The sequence below is a fragment of the Cyprinodon variegatus genome, unplaced genomic scaffold (assembly GCF_000732505.1).
Source record: "Cyprinodon variegatus isolate N-32 unplaced genomic scaffold, C_variegatus-1.0 Scaffold90, whole genome shotgun sequence".
NCBI classification, from domain to species: Eukaryota; Metazoa; Chordata; class Actinopteri; order Cyprinodontiformes; family Cyprinodontidae; genus Cyprinodon; species Cyprinodon variegatus.
The window spans coordinates 1,522,223-1,544,591 of record NW_015150543.1 but is presented as its reverse complement, the minus strand read 5'-3'; the positions used below and the strand labels follow the sequence as shown (position 1 = coordinate 1,544,591).

Genomic DNA, 22,369 nt, shown 5'->3' with positions numbered 1-22,369 from the left:
CCATGAAGTCTGTCTGACACTTCTTCCTTGGCCTCTGTGCTCCAGTCTTCCAAGGTACACGTCACACGGCCCGTCCTGGACATCGTTCTGGCCTTCTCCAGATACCTGAGCAGCCTGCAGAATGGCATCTATTTGCTTAAGCAGCTATGTGATCACATAATGTTCAACCCTGCCATCTGGATCCATGCCCCTGCCAAGGTATCTTAATTACACCAATAAACTCCATAGTTTCACTCCTTGATGGGTTATCACTGATTTAGTCCTCCATACTTGTAGCGGTGGAGGCACTAACAGGTGATGTTTGTCTTGCTTTAGATCTGAATTTTATACTTTTAAGTTTCAAGTTAGTTTTTGTCTATGATTAATTTTGCATCAGATTTTTTTTTATTTTTAGTAAAGTTCATACCCTTTTTTGGAAAACTTGAATAACCTCCTTGAGAAAGGATTGTTTTGAAATTTTGACATGAAAAATATCAAGTGGATTAAAAGAATGTTAATTCCTCTTGATCTTCACATTTTATTACCTTCCAACCACAAAGCTGCGTATATGTTATGAGTCTTTAATTTAATAGACCAGCATGAAATGGGACTCAGGCAATTTTTATTTACAGATTTCAATCTTAACAGTACACCTGACAGTTCTATTTAGTCCCTCTTAGTTGCTTTGTAGACGTACAGTCTGCAGTGGCAGGAGCCGTCTTTACTTTGACTGGATCATTATAAAACACAAATCTGCTATGATTCAAATCATCCTATTGTTGCTCTAGCCGGATTTTCTGCTGGACTTGTACAAAGTCCAACCAAGCTACCAGCATCCCCAAACCATGATACTGCCACCACATGTCAAGGCAGAGATGTAAGAAGGTCTTGCAGAAAGTCCTATTTTTATTATTTGATAAATTGAAATTCGTTCTTCCACATGTTAGCCATTCCTCATCTTAAAATCTGTCAAATCTGGCTTATTATGGGATTATTTCAACAATGGCTTTCTTCTTGGCACATTTCCATGAATGATGGAATGATTAGTTGTTTATATAAATAATTTGCCCTATTAACAGATTTTGTGAGTAATGTTCCCTTTAACTTGCAGTTTTAGGAGGAGGGTCTGGAAGCCATAAAAGGAACCAACATTCTTTACATAACATCTATATTTGATTTTAGTTTAGACTCAGGTAGACTTCACTAATGAGCGGTTTTTCTAGGGCAGTCGGTTGCCTTGGAGTTTATTTTGGGGGTAAAGAAGTCAGCTACATTTTCAGATTTTCATTTAATAGATTAAAATACTATCTATACTAGTCTTGCTTCTTCATTACATTTATTTAGTTTCAGTCCATTAAAAAACCTCTGTCGGTGTATTTCTTTGAGACATAATGTGTTTGTGTTCTACATGTTCTTATTCACATTCCCCTTGGTCTGTGCAGGTGCAGCTGACTCTCTACACGTACTTGGCGACAGAGTTTATCAGCACGGTAACCATCTACAACGCGGTTCGCAGGGTAGGAACCGTGCTTCAGGTCATGCATACACTAAAGTACTACTACTGGGTTGTTAATCCTCACGACCGCAGTGGAGTCACACCTAAAGGCATTGGTAAGACTGAACCCTGTCTTTTACTGTCATTGTTTTTCTAACTGCAGTGTTTCTTCTAAACATGATGGTCCTTCTTAAATAAGAGTAAAATACTGTTAAACAGCTGGGGAGCACTAACTGGAAGTTTGGTTCTGGATTTTTCACTTTCTCACGTTGTCTAGAATGTCACTCTGTCATTCTGCTGCTTAGTAACATGTTTCAGGTTAAGGGATCATGGGATCACATGTAAATTTGAAATACTCTGCTACAGAAAGTGTTTGTTCAATAATATACAGGCATAAGAGCCCCTATTATGATCAACCCATCAACATGTACTGACAGATGTTTGTTTGACCTGACAATATTTAGTTTTCTTGTTTTTCATCATAATTTTCCATAAATCTGCACTTTAGTTTACTTTCCATAGAGCTTTTATTACTTTTACTCTTTACTGATTCTATCATGTTTTGAATTAGGGCTGTGCTATTTCTGCTGAAAATATTTTGGGGGACTAAAATTCGATTTTTTCATTTATTTTTTTCCTCTGCACTATTCAGAAGCAAACAATTTGACTCCAGGTTTTTTTTTTTTTTTTCATTGCCTTGGATGCTCGTTTGTCTGGAGTCCATTGTTACAGGACTCTGATGCATGGATCTTCACATAGCTGCAACTCTGTCCTCCCTCCTAGTGGTGGTTAATCCACTTTAAACTCATTTTAACCCACTTTAAACTCATTACTGCTACCTACAGGCCTGGTGCTCATTAAATCTACTGTAACACTACAGAAAATTGAAGGCTCTAGCTATTAGACAATCACATTTTTATAACTGTGATTATATTGCAAATAGAATTAATTGTTCATCCATATTTTGAAGAAGAGTTTGTGAACCTTTTCTTTACAGTCATAGTCTTACAAGAAAGAAGGATAACCTCACTTGTTTTAATCTTGTGCATCCTAGTTGATTTTACTGCTTTTTGGTTTTCAGATGGTCCAAGGCCAAGTCAGAAGGAGATACTCTCTTTGAGAGCTTTTCTGCTGCTGTTTATCAAGCAGCTTATCATGAAGGTAGGCTGATTGCAATACTTTCATTTCAAAAAATTTAATTTACCTCTTTTTTTAACTTTGTATCAAACCTTTGAACAAAATAATATCTTATACTGTATTTTGTTGAATGTTTTGTGTTTTTATATCTTCTTTATTTGGTTCTAAGTAGTTAAAGAACAGCTGGAACTTTTTTCCTTGTAGGCATGGGAAATTAATAAAAAAAAATTAATTATAATTTCTGATCCTCTGATGAGTCCTTAGATACTATAACAGATATGCTTATGTGAAGGACAGCCAGGCTAGTCGAGGCTTACCTGAAGTGTGCATTGGTTTCAGGATCATGGTGTGAAGGAAGACGAACTGCAGAGTATCCTCAACTACCTCCTTACCATGCATGAGGTAAGCCGCAACCTGCAGAGATGAACTCGACCACCAGATGGTGTCAGAACACTGCTCCAGCTAACATTGCCTTCTATCAGCAAGCCTTTAGCTTCTGTTGCTTTAGCTTCTACCTGCTTTAGCTTTCCAAAATCTGCTGTTCTTTACATCCTATGTAGATTTGTTCACACTTACGTGATGCAAATCAATCCAATATCTGTTTAGCATGGAGAACTTGGGAATAAAATCTGTTTCATTAGCAATTACTATGGTTCACTCTGCATCTTTTTTTCATCTGTCCTCTATATTGAATATATTATAGCTAATTTGGTAACTATGACTGCAGATATTGGTAAGTCATCAGAAGTGCAGTTAATTTCCTCCTTCCTTGACTCTAAACGGGTAGTTCAACTTTAATAGCTGGTGATTTACAGTCTCCCTTTGAAAGCTGGTCCCACTGCTGCCCTTCAGCTTCAACCTGCTTCCTCTGTGTTCCACAGGATGAAAATCTCATCGATGTGCTGCAGTTGCTGGTTGCTCTGATGTCTGAACATCCTGGCACTATGGTCCAAGCCTTTGACCAGCGGAACGGGATACGGTGATTATTTTTTATTTATTTTTTTATTGGTATGTCAAGAGGAAATTACAGGCTAGTGTTTTTTTTTTGTAGTAAATATACGGTTTGTGTTTTAGTTTTTTGTTTAAGCTAATGTGTAATTTAGTTCAATTATACACATTTATTTCACATACTTAAATTGTCTTTACAGTGTTATTTATAAGCTCCTGGCGTCAAAAAACGAGGGGATAAGAGTCCAGGCATTAAAGGTCATGGGCTACTTCCTGAAGAGCTTGTCCCCAAAGTAAGTTTTCCCTTTTTACTGTTTTTATTTTTCTGTTGCTTTTTTTTACAGAATGTGCAACATTTTAATTGTGCATTACATGAAAATTTACGCATTTTAAAGGTTGCTGAACTCTACATGGGAATGAACTACTGATTTAACTCCCATATTTCCCCCCCCCCGTATCTGTTTGCTACAATTACATTTAAAAGTTTAACCCATGGATAGTTAGAAATCGGTCCTAATGATGCTAAATTCTTTTATTGCTTTAAAAAATATTAGTAGGTTGTAACATGGATATAAAAATCAAGAATCTTAAAAACAGCTATTTATAAAAAAAAAAGATAGTATTTTGATATTTTGACTCTTAATGTACCTCCTATCCAGCATATAATGTTTACTGATTGTACCAATCATTAGGATATGAGTTTATTGCTTTTACAAAATGTTTATATTTGATAAAATAAAAGGGACATAAAAAAAAAGAAAACAGTATTGTTTGTTTAAAGGACAGAGAAAAAGTAATTGGATTAATAAAACCATGGATTCCAAAATAATAAAAATGATAGCACTACAAGCGATAATAATTAAAATTGTAAAAAAAAAAAAATAGATTTTTGATTCAAACATATAATTAAACACCAGTAGAGGGTTTAAAGTTTTAGTTAAATGCAATTATACTGTGGACTACATGACTTGGAATAATCAATTACTCTGATTACTTGTGGATTAACTGATTAATATTTGGATAGAAAAGTTGTGAAATTGGAGATTTTTTGTTGTTGTTGTTTTTCTCTAGGGTTTCAGTTATCTGAAGCTAAACATGAGTTACCTGAGAAGTTTTAAGTAAAAAATACTTACAGACACAGAAGGTTTTTCATCTTAAATATAAAATGTAAATATATATACAGTATAAATACAGTTTAGCCTGCTCTGATTTGTGGTTGTCTTAGCCAATGCCAATTAAAGATTCTCTAATTTTTAAATTAGTAGATGAATATTTCAATAATTGATTAATCAGGGTTTTTAAGGTTTATTTTTTCTGTTCTACTCAAAATGTTTTTATAAATCTTAAATACTAAAATCTAGCTAAAAAGCCAAACCAAAACGACTGCTTTAAAAAACAGTCTATAGCCTCTGGAGCCTATAGTTGTTTAGATGGGCCACCCTACCGTCACTATTTAAGTTTTTAAGAGCTAAATAATTTTTTTTTTAGATAATTTCATAACATTTCATTGATATACACACAAAACAACAAAATGTATGTTTTGCCAAATTTAACAATGTTTTATTGTAATTAGGAGCATCTTAAAATCCATTTTAAAAGGTTCTACAAAGATTTTTTTTTCCTCCATAGTTTTTATTAATCCACATGATATTTGTTTAACTTTTTTATCCTAAATATGTCAGCTGTATCTGGACATTTTAACCAGATCATTTTGTAAGCCATTGATTGTATGCCATTGATCTAAAACTCCAGGTTGTACTGTTCAGACATAGTAAACTGATTGGAAGCATTTCCGTTATTATGTAGTGATGTTTTTCCTCATGGAACTATTTTGAACAAACGAGTCCTTCCACTGATCTGTCCATCTCTTCTACCGTCCTGATCAGGAGGAAGTCTGAGGTCATGCTGACTTCCGGCCTTTTTTCGCTGCTCTCAGAACGCCTGATGCTTCACTCCAACCCGTTCACCATGACAACCTACAACAGCCTCTTTGAGGTCAGTCTGCCTTAGCTGATTGTTGATTCTAGAGGCAGTATATAAGAAGACATGTTCTATAATAATCTGCAGTATAGTTTTGGTCAATGTTTAATGTTCTGATTACTGGTGTGTGTAAACTGGATTAAGATACAATTATAAATGAGTAAAGTATCTTATTTTAAAAAAAAGGTACAGTAGTTTAGATTAATGATTAGAATTTAAACACGTGTCGGACTGTTGTTTATTTCTGTTATTGCTCGGATTAATTGGACTATAATCCTCTTTTCTGTAACCTCGTAGATTTTGACCGAGCAGATCTGTACTCAAGTGATCCACAAGCAACATCCAGACCCCGACTCCACCGTGAAGATTCTCAACCCTCGTAAGTGCCTCCCAGCGCCACATTGCTCCTCTAAATCATCCCCAGCAGCTCAGTGTCTGCATACCTGCAGCCCCATTCTGCCGCAGGATGATCCCAGTGGAAGCTTTCGATCGGCGGGCTGTATACTAACAAATGAACGCTGTAAATTTGAAAAGCTGTGTGTATATTCCTACTGCTGAATCCCAGATGTAATCCAAACATTAGGCTGGTCCAAACACTGTGTGACAGATTGACACTCATGAGGTTGTTTAAGCGAATTACTTGGCTGTTCCTTGGCAGGACTGACTTGCAAATAAAGGAAAGATAAATGGAATAAAATGATTTAGGCTTCTGTTTAACAGAATCTAATATTTTGAAAGTTTCATATAAAAATTTAATTTAAATTTTTGATCATTAACATATAACATTTTAGGTAATGTTTTTGCTCTTCACTCTAAAATGTTGCCTGTTCTTTGGATGGCATCTATGTGAAAAGTGTTACTATGACAGCTAGACAATTTTAGTGTCTTTTAAAATCTGGAGCAATGTTAGGAAAATCTGAAAATGGTACTGAAAAATATTTTTGGCTCCATTTATCTAGAACCAGAAAAAACTCTGGCTTTCTAAAATGAATGGCTCAGACAGTGGTTTATTTTTAGACTGATTATACATAATTATGTTGTAAATGTATCAAATTTATCTGGTTACTTATTTTTAAATATAAAATGATAATGGCTATAAATAAATGAGGCCGTTTCTGTGTCCTTGTCATCTCCCTGAGGGATAATCTAAGGCGGTAATAAATTACTAGATGATGCAGTCTGATCAAGCTGCCATTAGCACATCAGCGTCATTATTTTCACCTTAGAATAAAACAGGTTAACCCATTTTCAAATCATTTGAGGTTTCCTCTTGTCGGATGGCTGTTTTCCTTTCCCTCCATCGCATACAGTATTGGATGATTGCAAATTTGGCTACTGCAAGCAGCCTTCCATCCACAGAAGCCTCTGCTAACTGAGTGAGCCGAGTTTCCCTGGATGGGAAACACTTTACCAAATTCACATTGTAAACAAATCTTTCATAAATATAATCAAATTGGAATGCTTGTAACTAACTTTGAACAAATCAATGATTAGACTGGATTTACTTCAGATTGCCCTGAGAAGACATTTGTTCTAAATCTGCTGTATAAATAAACTACATTGAGTTGACATCTGGAGATATTCACATGGTGATCATCACTAAAAGATGTTTTTCTGCTGTCTGAGAGACTAAAACCTGACTTAATAGTAAAAAAAAAAGCTGAGGAGTCCCAATTCAACAAGGTGATGATCTTAGATGCATCAATTGTGACGATACAATAGGTCCTTAATCTGAAAATGTTTTAGTATACAAAGAAAAAAGAAAGTATAAAAAAAAGAAAAAAAAGTGCTGCTGATTTGTGTTATTCTAGAAACTTCCTAAGGTTTAGAAAATAACACCGGATTTAGCAATATTTCAGGGAAAATTCTCAGAAGATGGTATCTGGATCTCTTATTGGTGGATTTTCTCCTGCATGTGTTTTGTGTGTGTGTGCATATATATATATATATATATATATATATATATATATATATATAAAATTTAAAAAATCATTTTGATCTCATATGCTGCAGAAACTTTATCCTTTTGTCCAATTTTCTGTCAGCTTTTAGTTTTTTTACATGTTGAAATATTTCAGACTTTTTTTTTTCCTCCAGCTCTTTCCTCCCATTTCTTCTGTACCCGCACATGTGCAAAATGGCTTTAATCAATTTGAAATTCAAGCGCTTGCTGTAATCACAACCAAGGTTTACTTCCAACCAGCCTTAATCTGACAAGCTCTGCTGTAGTCACATACTGATTATCTTAGAGGTCTTTATTGTGTTAAAAACTCTCCCGCTCAACCGTGCTGGACAGGCGGTTTATATATCATGGAAACCTTGTGGACGTTTGTACATGTGCCCTTGTGCTATGAAGCACAGAGCAGTGGTCTGTTTCTTCTTTGCTCTGTATTCTCTTGATTTAATCTGTGACAAACTCCCAAAATGGCCCCCTGATTGCAGTCTTTAGTAACGTCAGAGCCAATCAAACAAACCGAGGAAGTAGCATTTCCTTCAAATTAACTCAAGGGAAAAGAACCGAGAGCAAATGGAAAAAAAGAAGGGATCACGCCATCCCTCCGTCCTCATTCCCACTACATGCTGGGGTAATTTTCTGGCGGTAAAGGTTCAGCGACTCATAATTTGAGTGACTAAGGCGTAGAAACAACACAACTGTCTGCAGGGGCAAAGGGGGGTGCTTTGGTTAGCACTAAGTTCCGAAGAGACAAGTGAAATCCAAGCCCCACCATCTCTCTGCTCAGTGCAAATGCACACTGACAGTGTCTAGATAATTCATCTAAACAGTCAGTCTCCTCGGTTTAACCAAAGCCAAATCCTTTCAGAAGTGTCTGGGACCCTGGCACGCCTGTTTACAAGAGCTCCAAAACCATTTCAATGCAATACACATCATTATTATAACTTTCCTTTTTTTGTTTTTGCCTGGCTTTTGTTTTGTTTTATAGGAGAGAATGAGATTTTCTGGAGTGTGTGGCTGTAAATGGAGACAGCCTCTTGGACCTATGTAGATTTAGGGTTTACCTTACTAAATCATTTTTCTCACATTTTGTCTTAACTACAAACTGCAATGTATTGTATTGGTATTTAGTGTGTGAAAAAAGTGAGAATTTAAAAGTCAGATTTCTATATAGCTTAAGTTATATGCAGGTGATTTTGTTTACTTATTTGGTAACTTTTCCGTGCATTTAGTTTATTTGATTTTTTTCCAGAGTACTTTTTTTCAAAATAAAGGGAGTGCCTACAGCACACATCAATTTTGTGTGCAGCATTTAATTGGACAAACAGTAAAATCCAAATAAGGTAGAGATTAAAAATGGGACTGATGCCTTTTGCAAAACATTGAAGACCGTTTACTAGAAATGGCTAATAAAAGAAAAATTTCTTGGATTTTTTTCTGGTTAGTTACGTTCTCCTTTTCAGAGATAATGAATAGAATAAGGACTTTATTCTTGTCTGTTTTTTCTCTTCCAGAGATCCTGAAGGTAATCGCTGCTCTCCTAAAGAACTCTCCCCAATCGCCTGAGAGTATGGAAGTTCGCAGGGTGTTTCTGTCAGACATGATCAAACTGTTCAATAACAGCCGAGAGAACCGCAGGTAAAAAGCCCACCTTTCGCAGGGTGTAGAGGCACAGACCCACGTGGCGATACAGTAAGCCTTACTGCACGCTCTCATTGCTGTGTGTTTTTTATTGTTTCAGGAGCCTGCTGCAGTGCTCGGTGTGGCAGGAGTGGATGCTCTCCCTGTCCTTCGTCAACCCCAGAAACAACGAGGAGCAGAAAATTACTGAGATGGTGTACGCCATCTTCCGCATCCTGCTATACCACGCCATCAAATACGAGTGGGGCGGCTGGCGCGTCTGGGTGGACACCCTGTCCATCACCCATTCCAAGGTCAGGGTGCTCATTATGTCCATGCACAGCTCACTTGCAGTTGAATCTATCTCTAAAAAAACCAAAACACCAAAACTTTTTTTTCTAGTTTTCTTTTTCCTCCCTTTGGATTCCGTTGGATGCTGTCTCTTTGTATAAACTCAACAGCATGTAACCCACACGCTCACATCTTGCAGCAATATCGTTAACCTAAACACTCATCACATAACTGTAACTTTAACCGTCACCCTCACTTGGACTGCAGCTAAAATCCGAGCAACTGGGTCACATGTGACTGAGAAAATGCAGCTCATCATAGAAAAACTTACAGGCCATTATCCCCATCGTCTGTCTTTTTAACTCCTGCTCTATATGCTAACACTGTAACCTAAGCTACACTCCCCTTGCCCATCAGATTAAACTATGAAAGCTTTACACTGATTATAATTTAAAAGCTCATTACAGTACAAACCGATTGGACTGAATCCCGTCGGCCTTTCCTTTATTTATGCTAAGAGTTTCTCTCTTTCACACTGAACAGATAAGAATAAACTGCTGGCACTTATTATCTCCAAAAGCTGCATTCAAAATACTGCTTCAGAAATACTTTGTTGATATCACATTACATGACTCTGTTCCAGGGCAGTGAAATAATTGAGGTTGGTGTCAGATTGTGGTCTGGGGGGCTTTTAAGCCTGGCAGATTGTAAGTCGAGTGAAGGAAGTGCTGGTGATATGAGACGGTCCTCAGTCACCTGGGGGTGCTGTGAAGGCGGCCGTCCAACAGGGGGCACACACACACCTTTGGGAAAGAAGGTTGTTCGTGGGGTGCATCTCTCCACGACTGAACAGGAGACACAAAGTGTGGCATACCCATGAAATTACTTCTGAGACATTTAAAACAAATTGTTTGCGCAATGCACTCAAAAAATTCCAAAATTTAAGTTATTGTGGTTTAAAAAAAATATAGAAATATCTAAATTATTATTTTCTTAGGCTTCAAAACAAATATTTGCTCAGGAGTGATTCAGAAACTGGTACAAAATTCCCATTATTAGCCCAATAATTGCTCAAGATCTGTGCTGTTTTTACGGCATCCCGAAGAATTTTACACATGCAATGAAAGTGAACCTTCTGTGCATCTAGTGAATTTATTTGCAGCGAGTGCAAGCCACCAAGATACATGCATCTGCTATGGAGAAAAGCTAAAGAAACTCAATTGCAATTTTATTGTCCCGTTTGATAGATTTGCTGCCACCTTTGTAGCACCAGAGTTGTTTGTCACTGTTGCTCTCTCCTCCCACTGCTGCAGGGCAATGTGCTGGTGTATGTGTGTGTGGGACTCTGTGTGTTTGGGTGATTCCAAGTTACCAGCCGCATTTTTTTTTTTTTCATCCTACTCTCCTGGGTTTCTAGCAAGTCCTTTTTTCAAAGGACATTGAATATTCATCGTTGCAATGCAAGAGCAGTGGGCGAAACAAGGCCTCATAAATACGACAATCCCACTGGGATCCTCCAGAACTGATGTGCAGATATGCTTTTAGAAATGCACATTATCCTCTATTACAGACTTAGATTAGCTGGTTCCAACTGGTATCACAACATGGATACCCAATACAGGATTTTTAATGCCAATACTGTTTTTTTTATTATCAATCTGATTCCTAATAGGTGATGCCAATTGCTGATTTTTTTTTTTTTTTTTCCAGGCCCATATTGCTTTTTATTCCTCCATTTTAAATAGTAAAAATGACCCAGTAACAAATTTTATACGTCTCAATATAAATAAAAAATAAAAATAAAATTAACAAATCAAATTAAATCTTAATAATAGAAAGCAGAATTGAGTGAAAAGCAATGCATGCTCCTCACCGCAACATCCGCAAACAATTGCTGATGTCGATGTATCGGTCTATCTTTATCACTCTGGAAACAAATTTAGATTTGCTAATGGTTTCAGATTTAAAATCAAATTTTATAACATTCGTATTTTAAAAATTGCGCCAATGTACTACAGCTGCTCAGGTAATTTAGCAAAAAATTCAGTTATGCTGAAGTAATTTATTTAAATATTTATACATGTACTTGACCATAAGATACAAATGAAGCACTTTTTGTTTTTGTTTTTTTTGCAGAATATTAAAAGCAGAGGAAATTAAATTTTTTTGACACACTTGATTGTGTCAAATTAATACATCGGAAGCTCTTCATTGGACACCCTGAAAAATAAAAAATAAAACTGCTGCTTTAAAATTATTATATTTATGAAGGTGGAAAAATTAATTAAGAAAAAGTAAATAAGAATATTCAAAGATGCAAAAATCTTTTAACCCTTGTTAAAACCTAAAAAAATTAGCATAATATAAGCCCTTTTTAAAGAGCATGTCAGGGAAATGTTGAGTTCTTTAAAAGAAATCTCAGAAATCAACAGAACATGCCACGATCTATGGATATTTATGACCAGAGATTTCAGCCTGGAAAGAGTTTCAAAACCATTTCTAAGGATTCACTAGTGAGCTAGATTGAGAGCCATGGATTGGCATTGGATTGGCCAACCTGAAAAACTTGACAAATTATCTCCAACAACATAAGTCGTAGCTGATCTGCCTTAATATTCCACCTAAAGCACCTCAAAATGACTATAAATTGCGTACATTAACTGAATTGGATGCAGTTCTTAAACACTTTGAATAGCAGGCAGAAGCTTTGCTTCTCTGTAAAGGTAGAACTGAATATTTAACCTGGGTAGTCAAACTCATGCTAACTCTTACTATATGATGGATGATTTTGTTGGAAAAAAGAAAATGAACCTCCTCCCCATCTCGATTACTTTTTCCTTTAACTAGTTGTACACAGAGAACTAAATAATTGAACTTGGAAATGAAACCAGTTTCTATAGATATAAGGTTAAACATTTAGTTTAACTTTGATAACTACATATAACAAAAATATTATTATGGAGAGGTTTTTATTTGGGTGACAAGTATAAAACATAAACATAACATAAAACATTATAAAACAAAGTTAAAGTGATAAAAGAGAGTTTTGTAGCATTTTGTACAGGTAAGCAAAGACTCTCTCTATCCCCAAGCAAATGCACATACATAGATGCACACCATGTGCTAAAGATGCCTTTTATTCCATTTTTACTTGTATTTCCAAGCTTCACAACATGTAAATAAGCCACTGAGGTGCATAACTTTCCACAGATTTTTGCCAAGTCGGCAAAAAAAGGAGCCTGGTTTGCTCCGGTCCTCAAAGTTGCTCTCCCTCATGCACACAAACCCTACCTGCCTCATCTAGGGCTTAACTTATCTTACAAAACAAATCATGGCAAAGTGTTTGGTTAAAACACCCTTATAGGTGACCGATAATGCTAAATGCACAATTATGCCCTTCTGTTGCAGAAAGAGACAATTCATACTAATGTCTTTTGAAGCTGGTTTGGCTCCAGATTCCATACATTTTTACAGAAAGTTTGTCTGTGACACTAGAGCTGTAGTATTAAAGCTGATGGACTGGAGCTCTGACAATGTGAGTTCTATCACATGAGAAAACACACTGAATATGATGGATATAGAGAAATCATAGACTGAAACAATAGTTCTTCATCAAAAGAAGTAAAGCAGGTGGACATTTTGACTTAATGGTATAAAAAACTATTTCTAAAATTCACTCACTCAACTTAGGCTAAGCAAACTCAGGTTATTTAACAGAGGAATAATTAAAATACACTAGAAAGTGACCCTCTAAAGGTATTACTACAGTACATGAAAAGGCAAATTTTTAGACAATACAGTCGATTGCAATCAGGATGTTGTGATATTGCCTGTTATGAATAAACTTCAATTAAAACAATATGGCAGAGAGTGAACAAAGAATGAAAAAGCATAGATGGTAGTAGCTTTTTTTTTTTTCCCCCATCCGCATCTTTTGCCACCAAGGATGGCAAAACCAGTTCTTGGGTTTAGTAGGAATTGCTTTTTCACAAAAGGTAAGGTTGGTCTGGGTTGGTTTTATAATTACTATAAAATCTTAACTGCATTTTTTATTTTATCTGTCTTTGTCTGACAACAACGGTGTTTTTGTACCTGCCATGTTCAGACTCTAGTCCATTTCAGCATCACCCCTTTTGTTTGAAAACAAACTTAGTTTTCTCAGTCAAACAAACGGTTTGCTTTGGTTGTGAGTACAAACCAGCCTCATATGTCCCAACAACAGGAACTGTATGCCTTTTTGGTACGAATGAACCAATGCAACAGGGTCAGTAAGAAAGGTGAATGCTAGATGTTTTACTCGTTTAGCCGTCTTTTGCTTAAAATCGCTGCTACCATCATATTGGGGCACGGACCAGATCACATAATCTCCTTTAGCTTGAACAATTTTTTTCCCAATCCCATTCTAAATAAGAGAGATGTTTGATGGAAATGCAGCATGCAGGACCTCACGATTGTTTCATTCATTTTCAGGTCCGTACTCTGCTTAGCCCTAATTGTTTAAAGCAGCAACTGTCACACAATTGTAAAAAGTACAATGTGAAAACCACGTGCACCGAACAAAAAACAAATAAACTACTTTCTTGGTGTGAATTCACCCTAAAATCTGTTTCATATCCCAAAGCATTTTAGTGTGACTAAAAACATTAATGCCGAACAAATACAGTGAATGCTTTTTCACAGAATCTATTAGAATTGTGTCTGTTCTTGTCTACATAGAGTAACTCTAACAGTCTAACATAACAAACCAGTTGTAATCTTGGAAAACCAGGGTGTTCTGATTTTTATATTGAAAAATGAGCTACAGTACAACCCCTTCAACCTTAAAGGGACCTTTACACTTGAGATCAGTTTTCAAGTGTGCACTTTGTGTATATATTTCTGTCAGTCATCTGCAAAGGAGCATATCTGCATGCATGTCTTGTTAACAGACAGATGTGCTTGCAGGTGGGCACACTGACATCACAGCCCTCCCAGTCTCAGTTCACACATCCCCTCCAAGGTGCCCCTCATCCATCTCTGCACAAGACTCAGTTTGAGAACAAGGAGCCCTCTAAAAGCGAGAGCCCTTCACTCTCCTATGCCCTTCACTCTCCTACTCTCAACTGGCTTCATTACATATTAGGCCCAAAAGAGATAAAGAGCAGAAACTAGAACAGGTGTTTGCATTGATCACTTTTCTGATTTTCTTCTGCTGGAATTTGAAATAATACAGTATTGTTTTTTTTTTTTTTAGCAAAACCCCTTTTTTAATGTTTCAAGATCTTAACGTGTTTAAAACCATTAGGTACATCATGACAGGAGAAAGGTAGAAGGTTGACACATTATTCACTTTTGATCCCTTTTAACATCAAACTGCGGATGGCTATAAAGAGCCTGTTGCTGTTGTCAGAATCACATACCTATACTGAGAAATTTGGTAGCAGCAGCTATAAAGTCTTTAAGTGACTTTAGCTTTTTTGGAGTCGGAAACTCGTAGTACAATTTGAGGACAACTGAATTCGTAACATCCCTTATCTTTTTTTATTTAAACTTTTTTGTATTTTTGTATTCAATGACTTGTTCTCTCAGGTATAAATAGGACTTGACTCAGAAGCCTTTTTTTTTTTTGCTGATGGACAATAGGCTTAAAAAAGCAATGTATGTCTTGAAACTAAACACAGTGAGCAGGATATTAAAATACTGTGTTTTACTGTTTAGGCTGAATCAGTAACTGACTTTTTAAAAAGCAGTTCTTACTGGACGAGACATTTTATTTCCTTAGTTCTAAAATGACTCAAATGATATATGTTCGTTTAAGGCTTTTAAATATGTAGTTTATAAAGCTAGAAGCTTCCTTTTTGTGTGGATAATTGCTGCACATGAACATCGTTGATGCCTAGTAGCAAAAAACACGGCAAACAAGCAGACAAACTAAGAACATTGTTTTGACATGAAGATAGGATGCAGATTGTTTTTTAAAGGGCAAATCTACATGAATGCAACAGCAGCAAACGACTGGTTGCCTGTTTTTCCTTTCCTCTTAGTTGGACGTTTAATTACATTTAGCCAATTGGATTAGGAGTGTACAGCCAACCCATTCCCATATGTAATGTGCAACCAAGGTCTTAAAAGTTCATAACAAGAAGGAAAAGGTTTTCAAAGTTAGCATTTTGTTAACCTGACCTTCTGCATCCTTATGTGCTGAATAATCTACATTTTATTATATGAAGCTAATGGGAATTTGGAAGTTTTATATGATGTTGTGTGTTGACTAGCTGACTGTCTTTTTTTTGTTTTGTATGTTATCATCCAATTTTTTTTTTTTTTGATGCATTACAAATAGCCTGTTATAATCTTAGCCCAAGGTTATAGAAAAAACACTGTGCTGTATTTAAGCTTAAAATGCTAAACAACTGAAGAAAGCGTGTTTTATGCAGCTAATACCATGTTACCTGTCAAATTAGAAAAGCCCCTACATCACCATAACGTTTTTTTCATAACCCACTATTGCCAGAGCAGTCGAGTCATTGAGTAAACTGAAATTAGATTAGATCAGCACTGATGCCTTAGCCACCCAGGGCAGTTTCTGTATTTTTGAGCAGAGCTAAATGGTCTCTCAAAAACCACACAGACATATACCGCCTCTGTCTAGTGGTAACTGGATCTGTTGCAGAGCCCCTTTTAAGACCAGCATACATCATCGTAATGTACAGACAACATCCTTAATCTATGATGTTATGTGCTTCACCACTTTCCTGCATAATGTCCGCAGCAGTGCAGCCTTAATGCAGCCTTTTAATTGCTAAAAATGATAAATGTCAAATTAAGCTCAAACTAATGGGTTGGAAGGTCGTCTGGTGTGATCAGTGGGAAAGTGGGTGGAAGAGGGGAAAAAGACGGACCACTGTTGCATTTAGAGTAGGCTGTGCACTCAGAAACAGGCTATAGATTACCAGTCACTGCTTCCCACTACAGAAGATTAATGAGCACCCATGTAGCCGGCTAATTTAGAACAATAACGCCTAATTAATTACAAATAATCAGCCTCTTTCTTCCTCTTTCCTTTCTTCCTCTCTTAATCACTCACTTTCTTTATTTTCTTTTGGATTTTGTTCTTGCCCTTTCATCTTCAGTGTTCTCATGTTCTTTCCTTCTTAGTTTCCCCTCTTTTTTTTTTTTCTTCCTTCTTCTTCCCCTCTTCTGTCCAAATAGCCCCAGGTGAAAAATCAGCAAAGTGGGTTTGGTTTCTCCCCCACCCCATCATAGGCCCATCTTCGACTCTGAGCTCCAAGCCCAGTGATTAATGCTTGGTCTTAAATTAGGCGTGGGAGGATTTGCCAATGCCGGACACGCACTCAGCACAGCTAAAAGACACAAACTAATAGTATCTACTGCTAATCTATGACTGCTTACATGGACAGCTCCTTCCTCAAATGCCACTGCAAACCATTGTGGGTATATACTAGCAGTCTAGGCTAACCGTATCAGATGGTAAGAAGACTGATAGAGGTTAATAGGCCTTGGGCAGATGCTCACAGGACTGAAGTTTTAAATATGCCAGTTACCCATTAATGGTCCCAGTGGTTACATGATGCACTTAGATTAAATTAAAGAGGAATCCTGACATTATCTTCCTGTTTCTTATTTAGAAGCGTAAGAGTTGTGAAATGAGTAGTTAGACATTTGATATCATTTAAAAACTAAATAGAAGCTGAAAAAATCTAGCATATGTCACTGTTTTTTGTTTGTTTACTTTCCCAGTGTGAGAGGTGTCAAGTAACAAGGTACAAATACTTCATGACCTTACTTAAGTAGACATTTTGGCTATCTATACTATACTGGAGTAATTATTTTCTGGACAACTTTTTACTTCTACTTCTACTTTTACTTTTACTTTTACTTCTACTTTTTACTTCTTACATTTTAAAAATAGACTTGTTATTCTGTCCAATTTAAGCTCATTTTCGTTATCCCCTGTTGACATTTATATTACAATTTCAATATTATATTTAAAAAAACAAAAACGAAATAATTTGTTTTATCCAGACGATTTCTTTGTGGTTGGACTTGGCACTGCATAAATTTGTTGTTCCCCACATACCACAATAAATTTCAAGATGATGCAAAGTTATGTTTGACATGGTTACCATTAGTTATAAAAACTAATAAGATTAAATATATGGAAATAATCATCCAGAATAGTAGAAAAATGTTCCTTTAATAGGGTAGAACAATAAAGCATCTGTCCTTAACATTTTGCCTGCATTACTTTTACTTTTATACTTTAAGTAGTTTTAAAAATGGTACTTTTACTTAAGTAAAACATTTACAGAAGTACAAGTAGGATTAATACTGGAGTAAGAAACATTTATACTTTTGACACCTCTGCCCAAGTGTTATTAGTTAACATGCACCAAAACCTTTGATCCTACAAGTATCATTTAAGTTATTTATATCCGTTTTATAGAAAACAAAATATGACCTGATTAATTACATGGTATTTAGCATTTCTCTCTTAGACCTACAATTGAAGACGTGACAAAATATCCTGGATGACCTAATTCATATTGATTTAATAAGTCAAATATTTTCAACACAATTAATTAACCCTTAATTGGCTCCGTTAAAACTGGGCTTTTTAATCTGTTCTTTGAGATCTGTGCCTCTCAAAATGGCACCAGTATGTTTTATTTTAGGTTTTTTTCAGTCATTCATTTAAAAAAATGGAAGACATAGTCTGATGCAATATTTTTGAAAAAAAAATATTATGAATTGTTAATCTGTTACATACTTAAGTAACTGGTTTTCGTAGCATTTTAGAAATGTTTGGTAGTGGAAGAGCAGTTCCTCATATAGACGGGTTATTTGAAACCATTCACAGATCTTTGATGCCACCTTTTTTTGTTACAGCATATTTTGATGTCTACTTACTGAGAGTAATGACAAGTAGAGCTAGATTTAAATATTGCAGTTGATTTAGGCTCAACAGAAAAGTCATCTGGGTTTGCTGATCGACCCTTAGTTTCCCGTTTTCAGCTGAAGTAATTCTGTTGATTAAAGGATTGACGTATCTAGCTTTCAGAAATAATGTCTGAAAATACCATTACTCCATTGTGAAGAGTTTCTTGAGAAAGTTGTCGTTCTACTGTATCAATGCAGTGGTCCCATTTTTTATCACACAAGTAAGGCATAATCATATATATATATTTTTCATTTTCAGACTATCCTCTAAACCCAATAAAGGGTTATGTGTTTTGAAATCCCAGAGGAACACCAGTTCCTTATTTGCTCAAAAGAGTCCGACTAGCACCAGAAACCATACCACCATCAAATGAGCTTACAGGCCTTTTCTTTCCCATCCTGGTGCTTGGTTGGAGAAGTTAGAGAAACATTAGGGTAGTTTAAAATGAGTTTATAAACAAGGAAGATAAGTTTAGAAAAAAATTACTCAAAGAAACAGGACTTTTAGTTTTTATTTACCGCCTATTATTCTGCATCTAGTTTTATTGTCATATAGTACATGCTCATGAAATCCTTAGTATTATCTCTAATAGTGAGATTTCTAACACTGCTATTAATTGTACATTCACAGGTGACATTTGAGCAGCACAAAGAAAGTTTGTCCCGCATGTTCCGTCAGTACCAGCAGCAGGGCTCTACAAGCTCTCGGAGCACCATCCGTACCATCTCTGGTGTCAGCCAAAGCTCTGAAGACTCGAAATCTGTTAACGGGCCACTTGCTGAAGAGATAGCACCCTCAACGGCCATCGAGCTCACAGTAAACACAGAGCCTCAACGTTCCATGGAGTCTGCATCTAGTTCCACTATTGCCTCAACACCAGTGGAGGCTGCAGAGGAAAGAAACACTTCATCCAGCAATGTGACCAACGTCCCACCCAGCACCGAGCAAGGGCAGGAAGTGAAAATGGACGAGTCCTCTGGAGGTCAATCAAATGTTGACAAAGAAACTGGAGCTACTGTGATGCACCAAAATGTAGAAAAACAGGAGGAATCAGTTAAACCAGCAACCGAGAAGAGCAACGAGGATCCGGAAACGGCTGAAAGTGTTCAGAGTGGAGCTGCTGGTGCAAATACCAAGGAGGTGGTGAAAGACTCTGTTGTTTCAACCAATGATGATGCAGAGACCCAGGATGAAAAAGGTGATCCACCTTCTAAAGCAGAAGAACATTCTGGTGTGTCTGAAGAAGTAGACGAGGTTGAGCAAATGTCCCCTGAACCTTCAGCTTCTCTGGAGAACAGTGTTCTGGGCGGAGCCTCTGTCTTAAACGAGGACTTGGTTGACGTGTCGTCAATCAGTGACCAGATTAACCCAAGCGATGTAGATGATAGTCAAGAAGATTCCTCCTATGTTTCAGCTGCTACAGGAGAGGAAGGAGAACTATTTAAAAAAGAGGAAGATAAGCAAGAAGAAGATGGTAGCAAAACAAAAGAGCTCCAAAAAGAAGGGACAGAAATGGATGATGGCAAAAAGGAATTAGAGACTGTTGGGAAAGAAGCAAAGGAAGCATCTGTAGAGAATCAGGTGCCTTGCTCAAAAAGTCAGACATCTCCCACTGAAACAGAGGATCAAAGTGTCAAAGAACCCACCAAAGAAAATGTAAATGATTCACAGTCTTCCTCTGTAGCGGAAGGTGCTGCTACAGACCAGCAGGCCTCAGATGTTTCAGCACTTCCTTCAGTCCAGGACGCTCCTGCAGCTGCAGAGGTAACCTCACAAGACCCAGCTTCAAAGTCCAGTGAGCTCACTGCAGAGGGGACCCTCGCTGGTGCCCCCGACAGCAGCACTGCCAGCTCTAGCTCTACCACCAGCAAGGGCTCAAATTCTGCCCCCAAGACCAAAGAGATTAAAATCGCCCGACTTGACGTGGCAAACGTGGCCATCGATACAGAGAGACTTGAACTGAAGGAGACCCCTGCCGCAGTATGCATCTATTTATTGGTTCTCACCATTAAATGTCCTTTTCAATCCTGCTTGGATTTTAAAGTTGTTTTTTATTGGTTTAAATTAGGAATCAGGCCAAGCAGCATCACCAGGAGCAGCAGCAGGTGAAGCAGTAAGTCCATCAGGCAAAGCAGAAGATGGCAGCACCTCGGCTCCTCGCTCCACCATGTTCCGCATCCCAGAGTTCCGCTGGTCCCACATGCACCAGCGCCTCCTAACTGACCTACTTTTCTCCATTGAGACAGATGTGCAGGCGTGGAGGAGGTAATAACACATGCAGACCCACCTTTGTTTTGTTTATTGCCAATAATATTGATTAGCTGAAAAAGGATTTTTTGTTTTTAATCTGACTATTCAGTGGTAATTTCATGTGTCTGACAGAAAGAGATGTAATTACAAAGTACAACACATCCGGAAAATACAAAATAAAATCTGTTAAATGCATGGGATAACAGTCCATTTTGGAGTTCGCTTAGAGCGCATATATATCAGGAGCGGTAGACTGGGCATAAACAATCAATAAAACCTTTTAATTAACAGAATACTTTACCCATGATAGGAGTTCAGGAGGACAGAAAATGGATATAGTAAAATAGTGATTCTCTTTGAACCTTACAAAAATCAAAACAAGGGGCAGTGTAGGTTAGCGTAGCTCATCTCTCCCCTCTATGAAAAAATCCCCCCAGAAATTCGATAAATTTCCCAGATCTCTCTCTGAGAATCCCCTCTCACATCCTCAGTCAGCATATAAACCGTCCCACGGCCTTTATTGCTACGTTTTCCTTTTCTTTAGACATAGTTCCCATTATATTGTTAACATAGGTCTATTAATATTTTCCATCTGTTCTGGTTTAAGAGATGCTGCACAGACTCATAAAGTGGGTCTCTCTATACACAGCCAGTGTGACATGGCAAAAAAAATCAAATCAGCTTAAAAAGTCAGACGCAGCCTTTGTGACCTGGGCTTTAAATCTCTGAGGAGTTAACAGATGAAACTCAAAAATTGAATGGGATGGACTGGATTTGAAATATTTCTCTTTTAGTAACTGTTTTGATGTTTAAGTATTAAACAGAAATGAGTTGATTCACAGTCAAATTGCAGGCCTGCTTTTTTATTTGTGAATATATCATCATTTATGAAGAGCAATTTTCCAACTCCTGTTTACAATCAATCAAATGCCAGCGGTTTGGCCCCTGAATTATTGAACTAACTTGTACAGCTTCGTAACACCTCTGTCTGTTAAATGTTAAGATAACAAGGTGAGTAATAACACCATCTTTTTATGGTAGACAAAAGAATTATGCAGTGATGAAAAAACTGTATTTCATAGTTGAAACAACCCAAAACAATGAATGTTATTAAAATGTTAAACACTTAAACACTTAAAAGTTTTAGCTGGATAAAGTAACAGTCAAGGCCAAAATGCTAGTTCGATCGGAACCACTGAAGTTTAATTTCAAGGCTGTTTCCTCAAAAGTTGTCAAATAAATATAAAAGTGGAGAATAAACTCAATAAAACATTAAAAAAACAACACAACATAATTTTTTTTTTCTTTTATAGATGTGCTTCTTGTGCAGAAAAAACATTTTTTTTCAATAAAATTTCGAGACGTTTTACTGCTAGCTTGATAGTTAGCCATGTTTTCTGTAGGCTGTCCATTTTACGCATGTTAACCTGCTTAACTTAACTAGTTTCTTTGAAAAATTACCTTTAATGTACGATAAAATTGTTGACCTGCTATTATGACTGCTTTTATATCCCTTTTCTGTTGTTTTTTTAGTTTTAATAAGCATTTCTAAACTACAGGCTTAACCTTTTTGTAACATTATCCCTTCTTTTCACAGAGATGACTAAAATAAATGTTTGCAATCTTAAAAGAGATACTAGGTTTTTAACTTTTTGCTTTAGAGAAAAAAATAATAAGGCATTTGAAAATGTTCTTTGGGCTGGTCAATACCAGCAAAATGGATTATCTTAATTTTGATGGATATGATATAATTTTAATATTGTTATAAATAAAC

The 22,369-nt window shown here is 36.6% G+C and overlaps 1 protein-coding gene across 9 annotated transcripts in view; it reads left to right on the top strand.

Moving 5' to 3' along the window:
• lrba (LPS-responsive vesicle trafficking, beach and anchor containing) overlaps positions 1 to 22,369 on the top strand; it is a 243,521-nt gene that overhangs the window by 39,493 nt on the left and 181,659 nt on the right. For all 9 annotated transcript variants that reach the window (XM_015373646.1, XM_015373651.1, XM_015373653.1 and 6 more), the window contains exons 12-23: positions 46 to 198; positions 1,422 to 1,590; positions 2,556 to 2,635; positions 2,951 to 3,013; positions 3,493 to 3,590; positions 3,760 to 3,852; positions 5,446 to 5,554; positions 5,837 to 5,918; positions 9,008 to 9,131; positions 9,235 to 9,427; positions 18,976 to 20,325; positions 20,414 to 20,610. In XM_015373646.1, coding sequence (XP_015229132.1) covers positions 46 to 198; positions 1,422 to 1,590; positions 2,556 to 2,635; positions 2,951 to 3,013; positions 3,493 to 3,590; positions 3,760 to 3,852; positions 5,446 to 5,554; positions 5,837 to 5,918; positions 9,008 to 9,131; positions 9,235 to 9,427; positions 18,976 to 20,325; positions 20,414 to 20,610 — 2,711 coding nt within the window. The remainder of the gene's footprint in view (positions 1 to 45; positions 199 to 1,421; positions 1,591 to 2,555; positions 2,636 to 2,950; positions 3,014 to 3,492; positions 3,591 to 3,759; positions 3,853 to 5,445; positions 5,555 to 5,836; positions 5,919 to 9,007; positions 9,132 to 9,234; positions 9,428 to 18,975; positions 20,326 to 20,413; positions 20,611 to 22,369) is intronic.